The 16,083-nt window shown below is 41.5% G+C and overlaps 1 protein-coding gene across 1 annotated transcript; it reads right to left on the reverse strand.

Annotated features, from left to right (window-relative positions):
- Nucleotides 1-1,050: 1,050 nt before the first annotated feature.
- On the reverse strand, nucleotides 1,051-8,347 carry LOC146363580 (CD209 antigen-like protein A). Its single transcript, XM_084918673.1, has 7 exons — nucleotides 7,804-8,347; nucleotides 7,356-7,472; nucleotides 4,988-5,026; nucleotides 4,803-4,907; nucleotides 3,690-3,829; nucleotides 2,157-2,263; nucleotides 1,051-1,428 (listed from the first exon to the last, which is right to left on the reverse strand). Exons 1-7 carry the CDS (start codon nucleotides 7,958-7,960, stop codon nucleotides 1,308-1,310), a joined length of 786 nt encoding a protein of 261 aa, XP_084774799.1. The 5' UTR covers nucleotides 7,961-8,347; the 3' UTR covers nucleotides 1,051-1,307.
- Between the last annotated feature and the right edge of the window lie 7,736 nt (nucleotides 8,348-16,083).

The raw sequence follows: 16,083 nt of genomic DNA on the forward strand, positions 1-16,083 counted from the left end.
ATATTTAAATCCAACACACTGAAGTTACAGGTTGCAGACATGGTACAGAGAGGGTGGAGCTGCCTGTAGCTGTCTGTGGTGCTGAAGCTTTCAAACATTTCATACCAACACTGACTACAACTGTGACCACAGGGGGGCAGCATAGAGCCAGAGAGTGTTAGTGTAGCTGTTCACCCCTATAGTAAGAAACAAGAAGACTGATGAAGGAAAAGCTTCTTCCACTGGTGTAACACACAGGTTTGTATGAAGTCACACTAACTAACCAGCAGTAACCCACATTTGATCAAAGCAGGGGCAGAACTTTAATAACAGGTTATAATGTGTCATCACAGTTGTTGTCAATCCAAACACACTTTCTGATTTTTGCTGTTTATTGTAAAAGAACAACACACTTGTGGTCTGACCTAATGCTGTAGTGCAAAAACAACTATACAAATGTGAGCTCAGTGCAGACTAGATGTTTACTCACTGCAGCCTCTTGTGGTACAAAGTGGTATTACATGAGAGTACATTCTGGCATTAGCTGCTTAGAGGATGCTAACTTCAGTTCATATATAGATGTGTTGAACATGACATCAGAGATGTTTTCTTTATATTCTGTTGATGTTTTGAAATATTTCAAAGTGTCTCCAAGTTAAATGTTGAACCTTTAATATAGCGACACTTAGAGCTCTGAAGCCCTTTTCTCTCTTTTACAATTCAACCAATAAGTTACTGAGTAAGTTATTTTATCTGTAATTAAAGTCATCAACACTTAAAGCCTTATATGAAATATTTGTTTTTCAAATCCATCATACAAAAAATTAAATACAACTTCCATATTGAATGCAATACTAAATATATATGACTCACATAACACAATTAACATTTAATGTCTTTCTGTCACTTTCACATATACAGAGGTATAAAAATGTCCTTCTGATATTCCAGCTGATCAGAACCTTTAAAATTCTTATTAATCAAACATATCTTTTGCTGAACTTTTAGAAACAAGACATTTACTGCAGTTTTAGGACCAACAGGCTGATGAATAAACCAAGTAAACCAAAGTAAAGACAAGCTGCACTTTGACTTTTATTAGAACAATTTGCTGGAACTACAGAGTAATGAAGTACTTCAAGTTTTTGTGTGGATGACTTCCAACCTTACTGTACAGCACAGAGCACAGAGGGACAATATATGTAATCAATATATGATGCAGAATGAACAAGTAAAGACTGTAAGCTGAGTCTGAGGCTCATGCAGGACATTTCATAGTGAGGTGTCTTTGGTTGGATTATTCAAACATTTACATCAAAGCACCAAACTCATTTCTCACAGATGAAGGTCTTGGAATCAGAAGAACTGTACTGACGGCATTTCCCGTCATAACTACAGTAAACTGCATTGTCATCTGACCATGGATCTTGCAGTCCTTCTGCCCAGAACCTGTCAGAGAGATCAAATCTGATATGAAACTGGACTAAACTCATAACTATTGTCACATTCATATAAATATGAGTCTCTTTTGGAATATTTCCAATATTTCCTGTATTTCTTTCCCAGGTTTCTCGCCCACTTTCCCTCCTTTAGACTTTTCTCTGAGAATCATCATGCACACTAAAACAGCTTTCAAGCTTTGATGAATATGAAATCTTCCTGCTGTAAAAATGGAGAATAAAAAGAAGTCAGAGCTGACTTTCTGCTGTTTGAAACTGTTTTGTCAGCTGTTTACAGACATCACTTTGAAATGTGTGTCTATCAGGTCATATTTACTGAAGCTTCTTCCTTCATATGTTCTGAAGTTTTACAAACACCAAAGAAGAAGAGACAGGAATTCTCTGAAACAGTTTTTGTTCTGTGAGAAAAGAAACATTACAGCACAAAAACCATGAAGACAAAGTGAACAAAGTGAAATGTGTCGGTCGCTGCTTTGAACATTTTTAATCCTGACTTCTTCAAACTGACTTGTTGTAACTGAACGTCATCACAGACTGCAGATGAAGAGAGTTCAAGCACAGCTGTTCATTCAAAGGAGGATTTCTGCTTTTCTTTACATTCAGTTTGTGGGGCTGTTGGAAAATAGCTCAACTCATGTATTGCTGATCTATCTTCCAAAACATCAATGTTTCACTTCTAAATAATAACTCTGGAATAGAAACAAACTAATGACTCACGTTTCTGTGGGCGCTGATCCGTCCACCCATTCCCATTTAGATCCTCCTGATGTCTGTTTGGCTTCCAGACCAATCCAGGACTCTCCTCCAAATTTACTGACAAATTCCTGCTTGAGAAGAGACACAGATATTGTCTCCAGTCATACTTCAGCACTTCTGTTGTAGTGACATCATCTTGTGAATATGACTGAAGGAAGAATAAATGTGATGAAACTTTTCTTCCATTGTGCAGAAATCAGAAAGAGCCAAAGAATCAATGAATATCAGCTCCTCCTGTAGCTCAGTCAGTGTTGCAGTGGAATCAGTGTTAACAAATCATTTGATTCAGTTGGATTTACCGTATTTTTCGCACCACAAGGCGTACCAGATTATAAGGTGAAAACAAAACAGTCAGATAAGTCATATTTTACTCAACATATTCTTCTTGCTTCCTCCACTTCCCTACCATTGATTCATTAATGCTGAATTCTCTGGCAGCTGCTCTATTCCCGAGTTGTTGCAGTATATTAATGACTAACCTCGTGTTGTCGATGGATTATCTCAGTTGTTCTCCTGACTGTAGTTTGTTCCGTTTACATCATCCTCCCATGTAATTGCATTTGTCTCTAACCATCGGGAACCCTCACGTTGACACACATAGCTGTGTCGCTAGTGATCACGTAGCACATCATTATATACCAGCTAGCCCAACTTCAGTAACCCTACAAACGTCACTGCTGTTTAGTTTTCTGTCTTCATTTATGTTGGAAGTGACAGCAGAGCTGTACGTTTGAATTTTTTCAGAAATCTCTCAGTCAAAACATGCTACATCATGTTTAGGTGGAAGCTAGTGAGCTAACTTCCTGCTAACTTCTAACTCCGTTGAATTTAATAAATTGTTTTCATGGATGCCTGGATGTTAAACTTAATTGTTATACCTGGTAAAGCAGCAACACTGATCGTTTTATCAAAGACGAAAGAATTTAGACAGTTTTTAACTCTCAGTGATGCAGCAGAGTTTGTTTGACTTTGGGACCTGAAGTCGACGGAGTTTCTCCGTGAGGCTCCTGACTACGGCAGCCGTAATGCTCCAACAATCCATCAAGCGGTGCGGCTTCATAGCTTAGCGAAGTCATACTAAAACATTTTTTGATAGATTTCTGTGCGCCGTGTACCACATAAAATCGGTTCGAGGTCAGTGAGCACAACCAGAATTCAAACATAAGGCGGACTGTCGATTTTGGAGAAAATGAAGGGATTTTAAGTGCGCCTTATAGTGTGGAAAATATAGTAATCAGAAAAAAAATCTGGATTATGAAGATTGCTCTAATTTTATACAATTTCTGTGTAATTTAAATTTTTGCTTCAAATTTGTCAAATGTGCAAAAACTTTACATTTGAATGTGAATGTCTGTAACAAAAATGGAGAATCCAAGAAATCCATCAGAGTGCAGACAGGAAGCAGGTCACAGACTGACAGCAGGTCAAAAACACAAGTAACAGATGACTGTCAGTTCCATCAAAGATCACACAGACATGAACAAACACACCCACCTGTTCCTCTTTGCTGTTTATCATCACCAGATCAGCTCCTTTATCCTGACAGTCTCTCCTGCTGTCAGAGCAAGTTTTCCTCTCAGTGGATTTAAAGTAACAGCTGCTTCCAAATCTCGTCCATCGATGAGGACACTTCTCTTAAAGTCAAACACATGTTTTAAAGACAGATTTTGTGTCATGTTGTATCACATTAATCTTTGGTCCCTGTCATTTTCCCTGTAAATACTTCATTTATGTGTCTGTTTATGTTAAATCCTCTATCAGGAATTTAGGTGTCACTTTTGACTCGACTCTCGCGTTGGATGGTCATGTGAAATCTCTGGTTTGGTCTTGTTTTTATCATTTAAGAAATGTGGCTAAGCTAAGCCCGATTTTATCTCGCTCTGAGCTGGAGATTGTTATGCATGTATTTCCTCACGGTTGGACTAATGTAACTCGCTGTTTATGTGTCTAAGCAAAGGTTCTGTGGACCGGCTGCAGGTTGTGCAAAACGCTGCAGACAGACTTTTGACAAAACCTTCCTAGTATTCACATGTGACACTGTTGCTCGGTTACACTGACTTCCTGTTGAATTTAGAGGCCATTTTAAGATCCTGATCTTGACATACAGAGCTGTGCATGGACTGGCACCAGCCTAAATCTCTGATCTGCTACAGCACTATGTCCCCAGAAGGTCCCTAGGGTCATCTGATCAGGACTTACTTGCTATGAAAAATATTAAGAGGGTGAGGCACAGGGTGGTAGAGCTTTTGCCACTGTGTCCCCTCAGCTGTGGAACTCTCTCCCCCAAACATTAACAACTGTGGACTCAGTAGTTGATTTTAAAAAACAACTCAAAACTGCTTTTGGTTAATTTTTGCCTGTTTTATATTGTCTTTTTAAAAAAAAAAAAAAAAAATTATGACTTGTTATCTTATGTGCAGCACTTTGTTTATTATTTTTATTATTATTAAACTCAGGTTTTCTCTCTTATTCATAATTAACTGAAACTTACATTTATACAGAGAAACTGTTACACAGTATCAAACATTTAGGATTCAAAACAAAGACACAATCAGGTTATCACTGTGTAACACTGATGTTTTCTATTAGTTATTCAAACTTTATTACCTTCTATCTTCTCCTTCAGCTTCTTCACTTCTTCCTGTAGCTGACTGTGGTTTTTACTCAGTTCATCATAACGGCTCTGTAACTGAGTCAGGCTGGTTTTTGTGTCTTTACAGAAAAACAGATTAAAATTAAGTTAAAATGTTCTACAAATATATCTGTGATATAAGAACTTGGTGTTTGCTTACCTTGAAGTTCATCCTGCAGCTCACTCTTGTTCAAAGCATCTGAAATATTTCAGGGAAATCAAAATAAAATAAAATAAAATAAAATGAGTGAAACATTGAACAGAAATAATCTTCTTCCTCTGCTTTGTCAAATATATCAATAAGAGTCAGAAACTTGTGCAGCCATTGTTCTTTAACATGTCCTGTGGGTGGAGGTGTTAGAACTACAGGAAATCTGATGAGCTAAATACGTATCAACTGTGAACAAAAACCACTGACAAGATTCAGAATAATTGTGCTTCAGTGTGGAGGAAGAAGGTGAAGAATCAAACAGCATTTTTACACCTGTAGTCAGAGATGTTATCTAGGGCTTTGGAGCGTGATGTCACGGGGGTGGGCGTGGAAAGGATTTTGTCCCGATCCGCCATTTTGGGGGTCTAAACAAAGCGCAAGCGAAAAAGTAGCGAAGGCACACACAACAGCCATGGTTCCTTCTTGCTGTGTGGTCGGCTGCAATGTTCGATCGCACGACCGGCAAGAGAATAAGCTTGAAAAGGGTTTATCTTTTCATTCTTTCCCAACCTGGAAGCAACATGAGGCAGCTCGTGTGTCGATGTTACCAAACGAAGGCGTCTAGCCTGGATAGCAGCTGTGAGCTGATATCCAGTTCTCTTCCATCTCAAAATATCTGTTGGTGCTCCAGACATTTTCATTCCGGTAAGTTCTAAATATGTTCATATCACTCTTTATAGCCTATTAGTTTTATTTTCAATGCACTCTGAGCTCATAGCAAATTAGAACAAACATCCTACTGAGTGATTTTGCAGAACTACCTTCTATTTATAGAGTTGCTAATACTTTGGCATTATTGCAGCAAACCAGCCTATGAAATGGATGAATCATCGTGACTGGGTTCCAGCGCTACACAAGGGACCTGCTTCAAACATACCACCATGCCAATCAGATTGCTTCTTCCATGTGAGGGTGAAGAGGTGACCCTCCTGGATAAGATAAGCAACAACACTGTTGCTTCTACATTAAACAGAAGAGCAGGGACATGGCTGCAGGTCTGCGCGACTCCGGCCTTACAGGTGCAGCGGGCGGCTTCAACCTTCACTGTGATGCTCACAGTGACCCATGGCTGCAATGCTGGTTCATTCAGTCTTTGAGAGTGCAGGACCTGAAACATACAAAGTTAATTTAAAGACAAGAACTATGAGCCAAGGCCGACATAAATGTGTTTTATCTACTTTATCATAAATGTAACAAAGTGTTTAGAAAGTTAGCACATACATGTAATTTTTCATTTCTTTATGTGTCCATCTATACAACGCTGCATGTTATAGTGTAAATCTGCCTGATCTCTGTCAGAAACCTGCCTGCAGAAAATGAACCTAAAGTATGTAATGCAAGGATGTCATCACTTTAGAGATGGAGAAAGCATAAAGTGATAATTATGAATCACTTAATATGATAATGAGATTCTGCAGGTCATTAATCAATGTATAAAATTAAAATAAAATGTATTTTTAGTGACACAGGACTCAAACACGGAAGCAAGATGTATAATTAGAATTATTTATAATAAATATGAATACATTAGTGCAATTTCTTTAACCATAAAGAATAACTAAATCCTTCAGGACAATGTCACATAAATGCACTGAACTCACTATGTTATCCCTCTAACAGCCTCCACATGTTCTCACTGTAATTTCCCCTCATGAATGAATTTATGCTGCACTAATCTGAATGTTTGCAGGGAAATCAAACGCATTTCACACGCAGTACTCGAGCTGACTTACCTTTGTTTGAATGACGACTTGTACACGCTGACTCCACAGATAAGGTACGAAAATATGTCAGGCTACGTCAATAGGGTTTCTACTCCACGGCCGTATTTCATACGGGTCCACATTTCCAATGCACGCTATTTTCTGCAAGTACCGCCGCTTCGCCTCTGAACGAAACCGGTGTCTATACAGTCCATTCTCTTTTGAGCTGCTTTTAAGCATCTTGTAATCGGCGTTCCAACACAGTGTGTTTGTTTTGATTCATAGACCGCAAAAATGGTGCCGCGCTCCCTTAATGCATTGAGGCGTGACGTCAACTCCAAAGCCCTATATGCTTTGAAAGAACAGATTATGACTCATGTGACATGTGCCTGTTCTCACTGAAAATATGTCTTTTTACATTCAGACAAAGCTGCTCTGAGGCTTCAACACTTCCTCATATTAAAGGTGTTTCCATGTGATCAGGTACTTCCTGTATTTGCTGTGGCAGAAGGACACGTTCTGGTTGTGAAGCTGCATGTTTGTTGGCTGCTGGGATTCAGTATCAGTCATACATTCATTTGCAGGAGAAGTTCAGAGGTTGTATCTTATCTTACAGCATATGGACAGGATGATGATCCCAGCTAACATCAGGAGGCACAGCACTCTTAGACCCAGTGTAGCACATCTGAAAGAGCCCTTCAGGACTGAAGGAGGATTCTGAGTCTGTGGTCCTGTTAGAAAGCAGTGTGGATGTTGGTCTGTGGTTATTTCCTGTCACTCTGTGTTTAATAGACCGGTGGTTGTGGTTGTGGTTGTATCAGCTTAGCTTCATAAAAGGGTCGGTTGCCAAAAAACAAGGAAATATAACATCTGCACTGTGACTAAAGTGCCTGAATGAATTTGCTGTTCACAGAGCTCTACAAACCAACGTGGGAAAAAAACATAAACTACAAAGGTTCATACAGCACATGGAGAAACAGATGTTTGATGAGCTGCAATTATTTGGCATTAAAAGCTGACTGTAACAAACCGGAAGTACATTTATTTGTATAATTGACTCACCTCCTTCCTGTGCCTGAAAATGATCATAACTATCTCTGATCTCATCTGCACTCTCGTAGGTATCCACCTCCCTCTGCTCCCACTCTGCTCCGCCCTCCTTTCTGCTGTATCTCACCTTCTTTGATAGATCTGGTTCAGCATAAATATCTGAGGACATCTTAAGAGGACTGAGACAGCTGAGCAGAAGCTGCACTTACAGAGTTTAAACTATACTTTAACAGTTCTGCAGTACTAACCCTTGTATATATGGTGCTATGCTGTACTGTTCTTGTCCAGCCTTCTGTCTGCTTTCAGACAGGAAGAAACTCTGAGGAAGTGACATCATGCAAAGGACCACAGACCAACACTTTCATTTGATTGCATAAAAACCTCGAGTGTGCTTGAACACACAAATGGAACATTTCATGGTATTTATATTTGCGATGCCACTCAGAAACATGTGAAAACATTTGCATGAAACAGGAATAAATGCATTTTCTTTGTTTAACAAAAGGTGAGCTTGTGGTGAAAAAAAACACACATACGTCATGCTCACACACGTGCACCTCATGTGCACAAAGCAGGAAATGTCTCTTTGTCAGTAATACGTTTTTCTATTTCCTGATAGAAAACAAACTGTTAAACTGTTTAAGATTTCATGTGACTAAAGTTACCAAGTTGTTTTTAAAGTATTCGATCATTTTTTAGCCCGTGAATTAACATCAAAATGAAACTTATGCACAAGTTCAATAAGGAAGATCTATGGCCTCACATCTGTCCACTGCCAGGTGCTGCTGACTAAATCTAAGCTTTATCACTTCCACTTCCCCACACCGTCAAGCTGTTTGTGTTATTACTGGTCTAGTCCAATGACCTTTTCCTGGCCTTCTCCAGGCCAATCAGCATTCATGCTACGTACAGCAGCGCAAACAAATTCATCTATCCCTGGGCTTCCATGTGTCTTTAATGTTTGCAGAAGAGTATTGCCAGGGTAAAATCCAATTTCAGTTGTCTCTGGCTGTCATTCTTTTTTCTCTCGCTATTTAACAGTCATCTAAGTGTGCCTGGAATTTTCTCCAGTTAACAATAAATCCAGGCACAGTATATTTCAAATCAGTTTATACTTGCCTCTCTCAGCTACTCCACATCACAAGCTCAAATTCCCAGTCTGATCTCTCAGCCCGTGTATTCCAGCAGCTCAGTTATTCAGTCATGCATGTTAATTAATTATCTTCCATCCATCCATCCATTCACTTCCGCTTAGCCTTTTCAGGGTCGCGGGGGGCGCTGGAGCCTATCCCAGCTGTCGTAGGGCGAGAGGCGGGGTACACCCTGGACAGGTCGCCAGTTTGTCGCAGGGCCAACACACAGGGACAGACAACCATTCGCACTCACATTCACTCGCACATTCACTCGCACATTCACATCTAGTGGCAATTTGGATTATCCAATTAACCTATCCCCACAAGCTGCATGTCTTTGGACGGTGGGAGGAAGCCGGAGTACCCGGAGGGAACCCACGCAAACACGGGGAGAACATGCAAACTCCACACAGAAAGACCCTGGCCTGATGGTGGACCTTCTTGCTGTGTGGCAACAATGCTAACCACCATGCCACTGTGCTGCCCCTAATTAATTAATTATCTTATATGACCAAATCAATTCTATCAAAAACTGTCGCATTTAACCTTGTGCAGCTTCCTTCTCCTAAGCTCGCAACAACGCCTTGACCCTGTCATTCGGCATGTCATAGCTCAGGTTGAGCGAGGAGAGTCACCACCGCCATTCCTGAGGGAAGAACTTCCCGATTTACCTCTATTACTGCGAGAAGTAAATAAACTGGAGCTCCATAACACCCTTCTCGTCAGGAAGAGACAAGTGGGAAGTGACTTCACATACCAGCTAGTGCTACCCGAGGAATATCGACCAGTTGTACTACACCACCTACATGATCAAATGGGTCACATGGGAATTGACAGAACGCTGGACTTAGTCCGTTCCCGGTTTTATTGGCCTAAGATGACTAGTGATGTGCTCAATAAAATAAGACACTGCGAAAGATGCGTAAGACGCAAATCTCCATCTGAACGAGCCGCACCTCTGGTCAATATCAAAACCTCTCATCCCATGGAACTGGTGTGTATGGATTTTCTCTCTGTGGAACCAGATCGTGGAGTCAAAGACATACTTGTCATAACTGACCATTTCACAAAATATGCCATTGCTGTGCCAACACCAAACCAGAAAGCCAGGACTGTTGCCAAATGTTTATGGGACAACTTTCTTGTGCATTATGGTATCCCAGAACGCTTGCACAGTGACCAAGGCCCTGACTTTGAAACCAGAATCATCCGAGAGCTTTGTGAAATGGCTGGGATCCACAAAATAAGAACCACTCCATACCATCCAAGAGGAAATCCTGTTGAACGGTTTAACCGAACATTACTGGATATGCTAGGAACACTCACAGCTCAACAGAAATCTCATTGGAAAGATTTCGTAAAACCCCTGGTGCATGCATACAATTGCACAAGAAATGATGTTACAGGTTTCTCACCATATGAGCTTATGTTTGGCCGCCAACCTCGCTTACCGGTGGACTTGGCCTTTGGACTACCCCTTGCCAAAGAAGGATCAACATCCCACACACAATATGTGGAAAAACTAAAGTCCCACCTAGAAGAAAGTTACAAGCTGGCCATCGAAAACTCAGAAAAGGTGATGAAACGTAACAAAAACAGATTTGATAAAAATGTCACTGCGTCACAGCTGAATGTTGGAGACAGAGTTCTTGTGAGGAACGTGCGGCTAAGAGGCAAACACAAGCTTGCAGATAAATGGGAGTCATCTGTGTACATTGTAGTGAAGAAAGCCGACACTCTTCCTGTGTATACAGTTCGACCCGAAGGCCAAGACAAGCCCCTGAGAACCTTACATCGAGACCTCCTACTGCCCTGTGGGTATTTACCACCTTCTGAAAAGGAAATGCTTACTAAGCAGAAGAGAAAAATGTCTGTCTTACCCGTGTCTCCTGTACGTGATGATGCTGATGACAATGACGAAGAGGAACTCATCTCATACCTACCTGTTCCTTGCTCTGCTGAACCTGTCACCTTCACAACAACCATTGACTTGCCCAATACTCCGCAACCTGTTCCACTTATCAACCAGCCAGATGTCCCTGTAGTATTGGCTACAGAGGAAGAGAACGCTATTCTCTCAGAGGAACCTGTACCTGTTGAAGAGGGACAAGTTATTGCTAACGGACCTTTGGAAGCTGGCTTTGAGCCAGTTGATCTTGCAGAAACTTCTCACGATGCAGAAAGTCTGTCTTCTGATTCAGAAGCATCCAGAAATAACTTGTCACAACACTCACCTACTGAATCAGAGCCTCTCAGTCCTGAGGCAGAACCACCCTTGAGGCATTCAACCCGCGCCAGGAATCCTCCTGATCGGCTGCAATACATCAAGCCTGGTAAGCCTCTGTTAAAGAGCGTTCAGACCTTTCTCCATGGGTTAAGTTCTGTCTTTTCCTTCGCTCTGCAAGACGATGAAGAAGAGGGGACGATGCCTTCACACCTCAGCCAACCAGTCATCCGCTGCCAGCCTGGTCCATGTACGGGGACGTCCATGAGATTAGGGGGGGAGAGTGTAACCACGGTAACCTCTGACCCCATTTCCGCCAGTCCCTTTATTGTGGCGGGAATGAACCCTGTATAAGTTCCGGGTCAATCAGCTGCATGTCCCTGCTCCTCTGGCTGCTGTTGTCCCTGTGGTTGGCGTACTGGTCAGATATCGACAAATTTTACACTACAGACCAGTTGACAGCGCGCAATAACCCAGCCGATTCATTCGTCTTTACACTACCTCACAATCGACTCAACGGTGAGTTGTTTGTTTGTTTTGTTTTGTCACAATTAATGAAAATGCGGAGCCGCGATCGCACATCCTAAAACGCCGGTAAGCTAATGCTAGGCTAGCGACAGTAAGTGCAATTACTAGTTTATTTATTGAATATTGTTGTTTTTGTTTATTCCATTATGGCCGAATGTTGACTTAACGTATCTAGAGTTGAACGAGTGATTTGATTTTTGTAGTTTTGTCCGTTTTGGATGTTTTTTGTTACTTTTCTGGTGAAATGCCAAAACGGCCTCTGAGATTTTGCATTGAGTTAAATTCCACTGAGATTATTGAATCTGTTGCGCAACACCTGTGATTAAATGAGTTTTGTAAATATATGTGATTAACTTTGGATAATGTTTATTAGCTTTATTGCTGATATACTTTGATGGGACCCATAAGAATGTTTTTCTATAATAGTATTTTGAATGAAATTCATTATAAGAGATGATGGTTTATTGATTGTTGTGTGGAACGTGGCATTAATTACTTGTCTTTGTCATTTATGTATTTATTTTGTCACAGCAGTAGAATGCTGTTTCATTTTCTTCGGTGAATGATAATTTATGTTTTTGACCTTGTTTAGGTCAGGTTTTTTTCTCCCGCGATCAGCCCTGATCAGCGCGAGATGGCGAGCCACCCGACCACCGCTACGTTGCGGTAGGAGTTGTGAACCTATGGACTGAATCAAATTGTTGCCACATGACCTATCACAGGTCCATGGAACTAAACTAAATCACATACTGGACTACACCTCATCCCACCTCCTTTTGGAACCTAATAAGCTGTTTTGTATTGTCAACATTATTTTTGTTTGTGATATATATGCATATTTTTTTTATTTTTTGTACATCCGTCTATACATTTCTCATAACAAACATAATATATATATTTTGAGCTCTACTTTGGTTTCCTGTGTTTTATTCACACCCTCAGGCTCCATAGTCGAAACTAGTTCTGATAGCTCATTGTGTATGAGGCTGCAGTCAGGCGCCCTGGTCCTTTAACCGCGTTACAGGAGCAATACATCTAAAGTGAGTTGTTTTCTTATGATTTGCATCGGGCCCCTATAATCAGAAGGCAATGTTCCTCCTTTCAGTGCAGCCTTAGATTTGGCAGTAAATTATGTTCTGTTAGAGTAACCAGCCTAAAATGGTGAAACCGGCTCAAGTCCCTTTGCTATTCAGACCTTACAGATATTTACTCATAACGAAATCTAGGCACAGTTATAAAAGTCTGGAGAGGGGTCTTCTTCAATAATGTATTAACTGTGTGCGCTCAGCATTCGCTCATAACCCATTTGTTTAAAAATCTTTAGCAGGGTCATGCTTTAAATTAACTGCACAAATAACTGTCCTTTTTAATTTGCCTCTCCAGGTTAGAGAAGCACACCTGGGGCCACTTGAGATGTTTCCAGAATTTAAAATAAAACTCTGCAGTTACTAGGACAATTATACAAGAAAATTGTAAAATAATCAATGCCAGTGTTTCTGACACTTTTAGACGAGTAAACATGCCCCGGGACATTGACCCAGGAACATAATTGGTGTTCCTGGACACCAACAGAGCAGGAGGGTAAAGTTCCGCTCTTGTTTGCTATGCTGCGGTTCCAGCAAAGACGAAACAGCCAGGTCACTGGACTCGCTGCTCCTGTGTCAGCGCAGAACAGGCACACTTTGCTCCCCCCTCTTGTGTTTAGATGTTGCGCCGTGACGTGACGTGACTTAGACGCTTTGGGGGTTGTTAAGTTGTTTACATATTATTTATATTTTCACCAGTTGTTATTTTTGTTGTTGAGAATTTTAATTGTAATTTCTGTATTATAGTTTCTCAACAGTACTTGTTTGTTTTCATTTTTTACTGTTTTTTGCACACTTTTTATGTAAGATTTTTCTAAAAGAAAAAAAAAAAAAAGGAAATAAATAAATAAAAATTGGTAACTATAAACCACCAAGGCAGACCCAATGGCATTTTCATGCTTTGCAGCATCATTTAGGCTGTATACATGACCACCTACAACAACAATAGAAGCAGAGCCGGTGACAAGGTGGTTCTGGGAGCCGCCCTCGTCTCCAGCGGCAGCCCAGGAACTGGTCCGGTGGCCACCCATGGGCAAGCAGCGGCGGCGCAGCAGGCGTGGAAGTGAGCCGGGGCTCACAGGCAGCTGGGCAGGCGGCCGGCACGCAGGACCACGCAGTGTGCCTGCCTCTGTTTGAAGAGATGCCGGACCGGACAGCACGCTTGTGAGCCCCGGTGCTGGTGACGAGGTGGTTCCCCGGGCCCTTACCTCAGCATGCCACCCTCGGGCATGGTAGGACCCCCACACACCTCGACCTCCGTCTCCAGCTTGGCAGGCCCACCACGGCAGACCCGATGGCATTTCATGCTTCGCAGCATCATTTATTCTTATAATAATCACGTGTTTGCTGTAAAACTACAGTCAACGGCTGCAGTTCTCCCGCTGCCAGCCGTACATCACTACCAAAAACAACGACAACACAAGCAGAGCAGACCAAACTTACTCCCCACTCCGCAAGCAGGCGAGAGAATTGACCCGAATGATCGGCGCACCGTGCTCCAACCCAGGGAAGTGTCCACTCTGGCGATCACCCACGCATCAAGCAGCGCTGGTGACGAGGTGGTTCCCCGGGCCCTTACCTCAGCATGCTGCCCTTGGGCGTGGTAGGACCCCCACACACCTCGACCTCTGTCTCCAGCTTGGGAGGTCCCACCCTTACAATAATCACACGGTTGCTGTAACAGTACATTCAATGCCTGCAGCTCTCCCACTGCCAGCCGTACACTTTACCACCAAAAACAACAACAACACAAGCAGAGCACAGTCCTGGGTTTTAACTATTTAATAATTAAAAAAAAGTAACATCACAAAAAACACTTAAGGTCATGAAAATTAATTGAGATTTAGCAATTCAATGAGCATCCACCTTATTTTCTGAAAAGTATCGGGGACGGTATCAGCGATACTGGCCCATATTTACTTGGTATCGGATCGATACCAAAATATGTAGTATCGCACACCACTAACGGCAGTCCATTCTCCCTGCAGCACGGAGTGCACTGCCCATGAGGCTACATTCTTTAGAGCTATGCCTTCATATTAAATCATTTTTTAATAATAATTGTTACAAATATTTCTTCACATCATTATGCGGGCCGCAAGATTGAGACCCAGGGATTAGAGCCTGCTAATACGTCTTTTGTTTGGGTTTCCACCGGCGTGGAATTGCCAAAAAATAGAGAGGGCATAGCCTAACATATGAAACAGGAAAAGGCCGCCATGTTATCCATTTATTTCAACAAAGTAACTGTACTCTGAATATCACTTTTTTCAAGGGTAACTGTAACGGAATGCAGTTACTCATATTTTGTATTTTAAATATGTAACGCTGGTACATGTACTCCGTTACTCCGCAACACAACAAAGAACACAAGGAAAAATGCAGACAATAAATATACGCAAGGGCGAACGAGGCAAAAGGCCATAGAAGCGAACACAGATGAACATAATCTAACTAATGAGACTGGGAAGCAAAACCGAACAAGATGCACACAGGACAAGAGACAAGAGAGAACTAGTGAGAGAAACACAGAGACACGACTGGGGAACAGGCCAATCAACATGGAGACAAGACTGACTTCACAGAGAGATACTAACACAGGAAAACTAGACACAAGAGGACGGGGACACAGAGGAGGGATGATAACAGAAAACCTGAGGCTAGATAACAAACTAAGACCTGGGGACACAAACAGAGACACAACAATCATAACCAAAACTTCACCTCAGAACATGAAATGAACCAGAATCAGACGTCAAACACAAACGCTGGCTCACAGACCAGGACCATGAGCATCTACACAGAAAGACTCCACCCAAAACAGGAACTCTCTTTCTGAGAAGTGATGGTGCTCACCACTGCAGCACCACGCTGCCCTGTTAGTTTCTGTGCTGGTAAAAATAAAGATGAATAAATAGTTCACTCTGACATATTTCCTGTGTCACAAACACTTCTTCTCTCTGCTGCTTCTATGTACTTACAGTTTGTAGAAGGCAGCGTCTAACAAATATCATGGTCCTGAGTCTGGTTATTCAATGTTTATGTTTTGATTATTTTCTATTCTGTGATTTTAGTCGGGGGTTTCTTTCATGGTTTAGTCTTTTGCATTTTCTAGCTCTCTAAGTCCTTCAGTGTTTTGTGATTTTGAGTTCTTAGGTTTTGCTCCTGTGCCTCCCATATTTAGTTTATTTGTTCTTATTGAGATGACATTATACAATCCTGCAAGAGTGGTTGGTTGCCTGGACTCACAAAATTTACAAGGTCACACGGGATTTTCCAAAGGAAAATCACTGGAATTATAAGAGGCAGACAACTATACACA

Source organism: Perissodus microlepis, chromosome 22 (assembly GCF_051167445.1).
Source record: "Perissodus microlepis isolate ML-2025 ecotype Zambia chromosome 22, ASM5116744v1, whole genome shotgun sequence".
NCBI lineage: Eukaryota > Metazoa > Chordata > Actinopteri > Cichliformes > Cichlidae > Perissodus > Perissodus microlepis.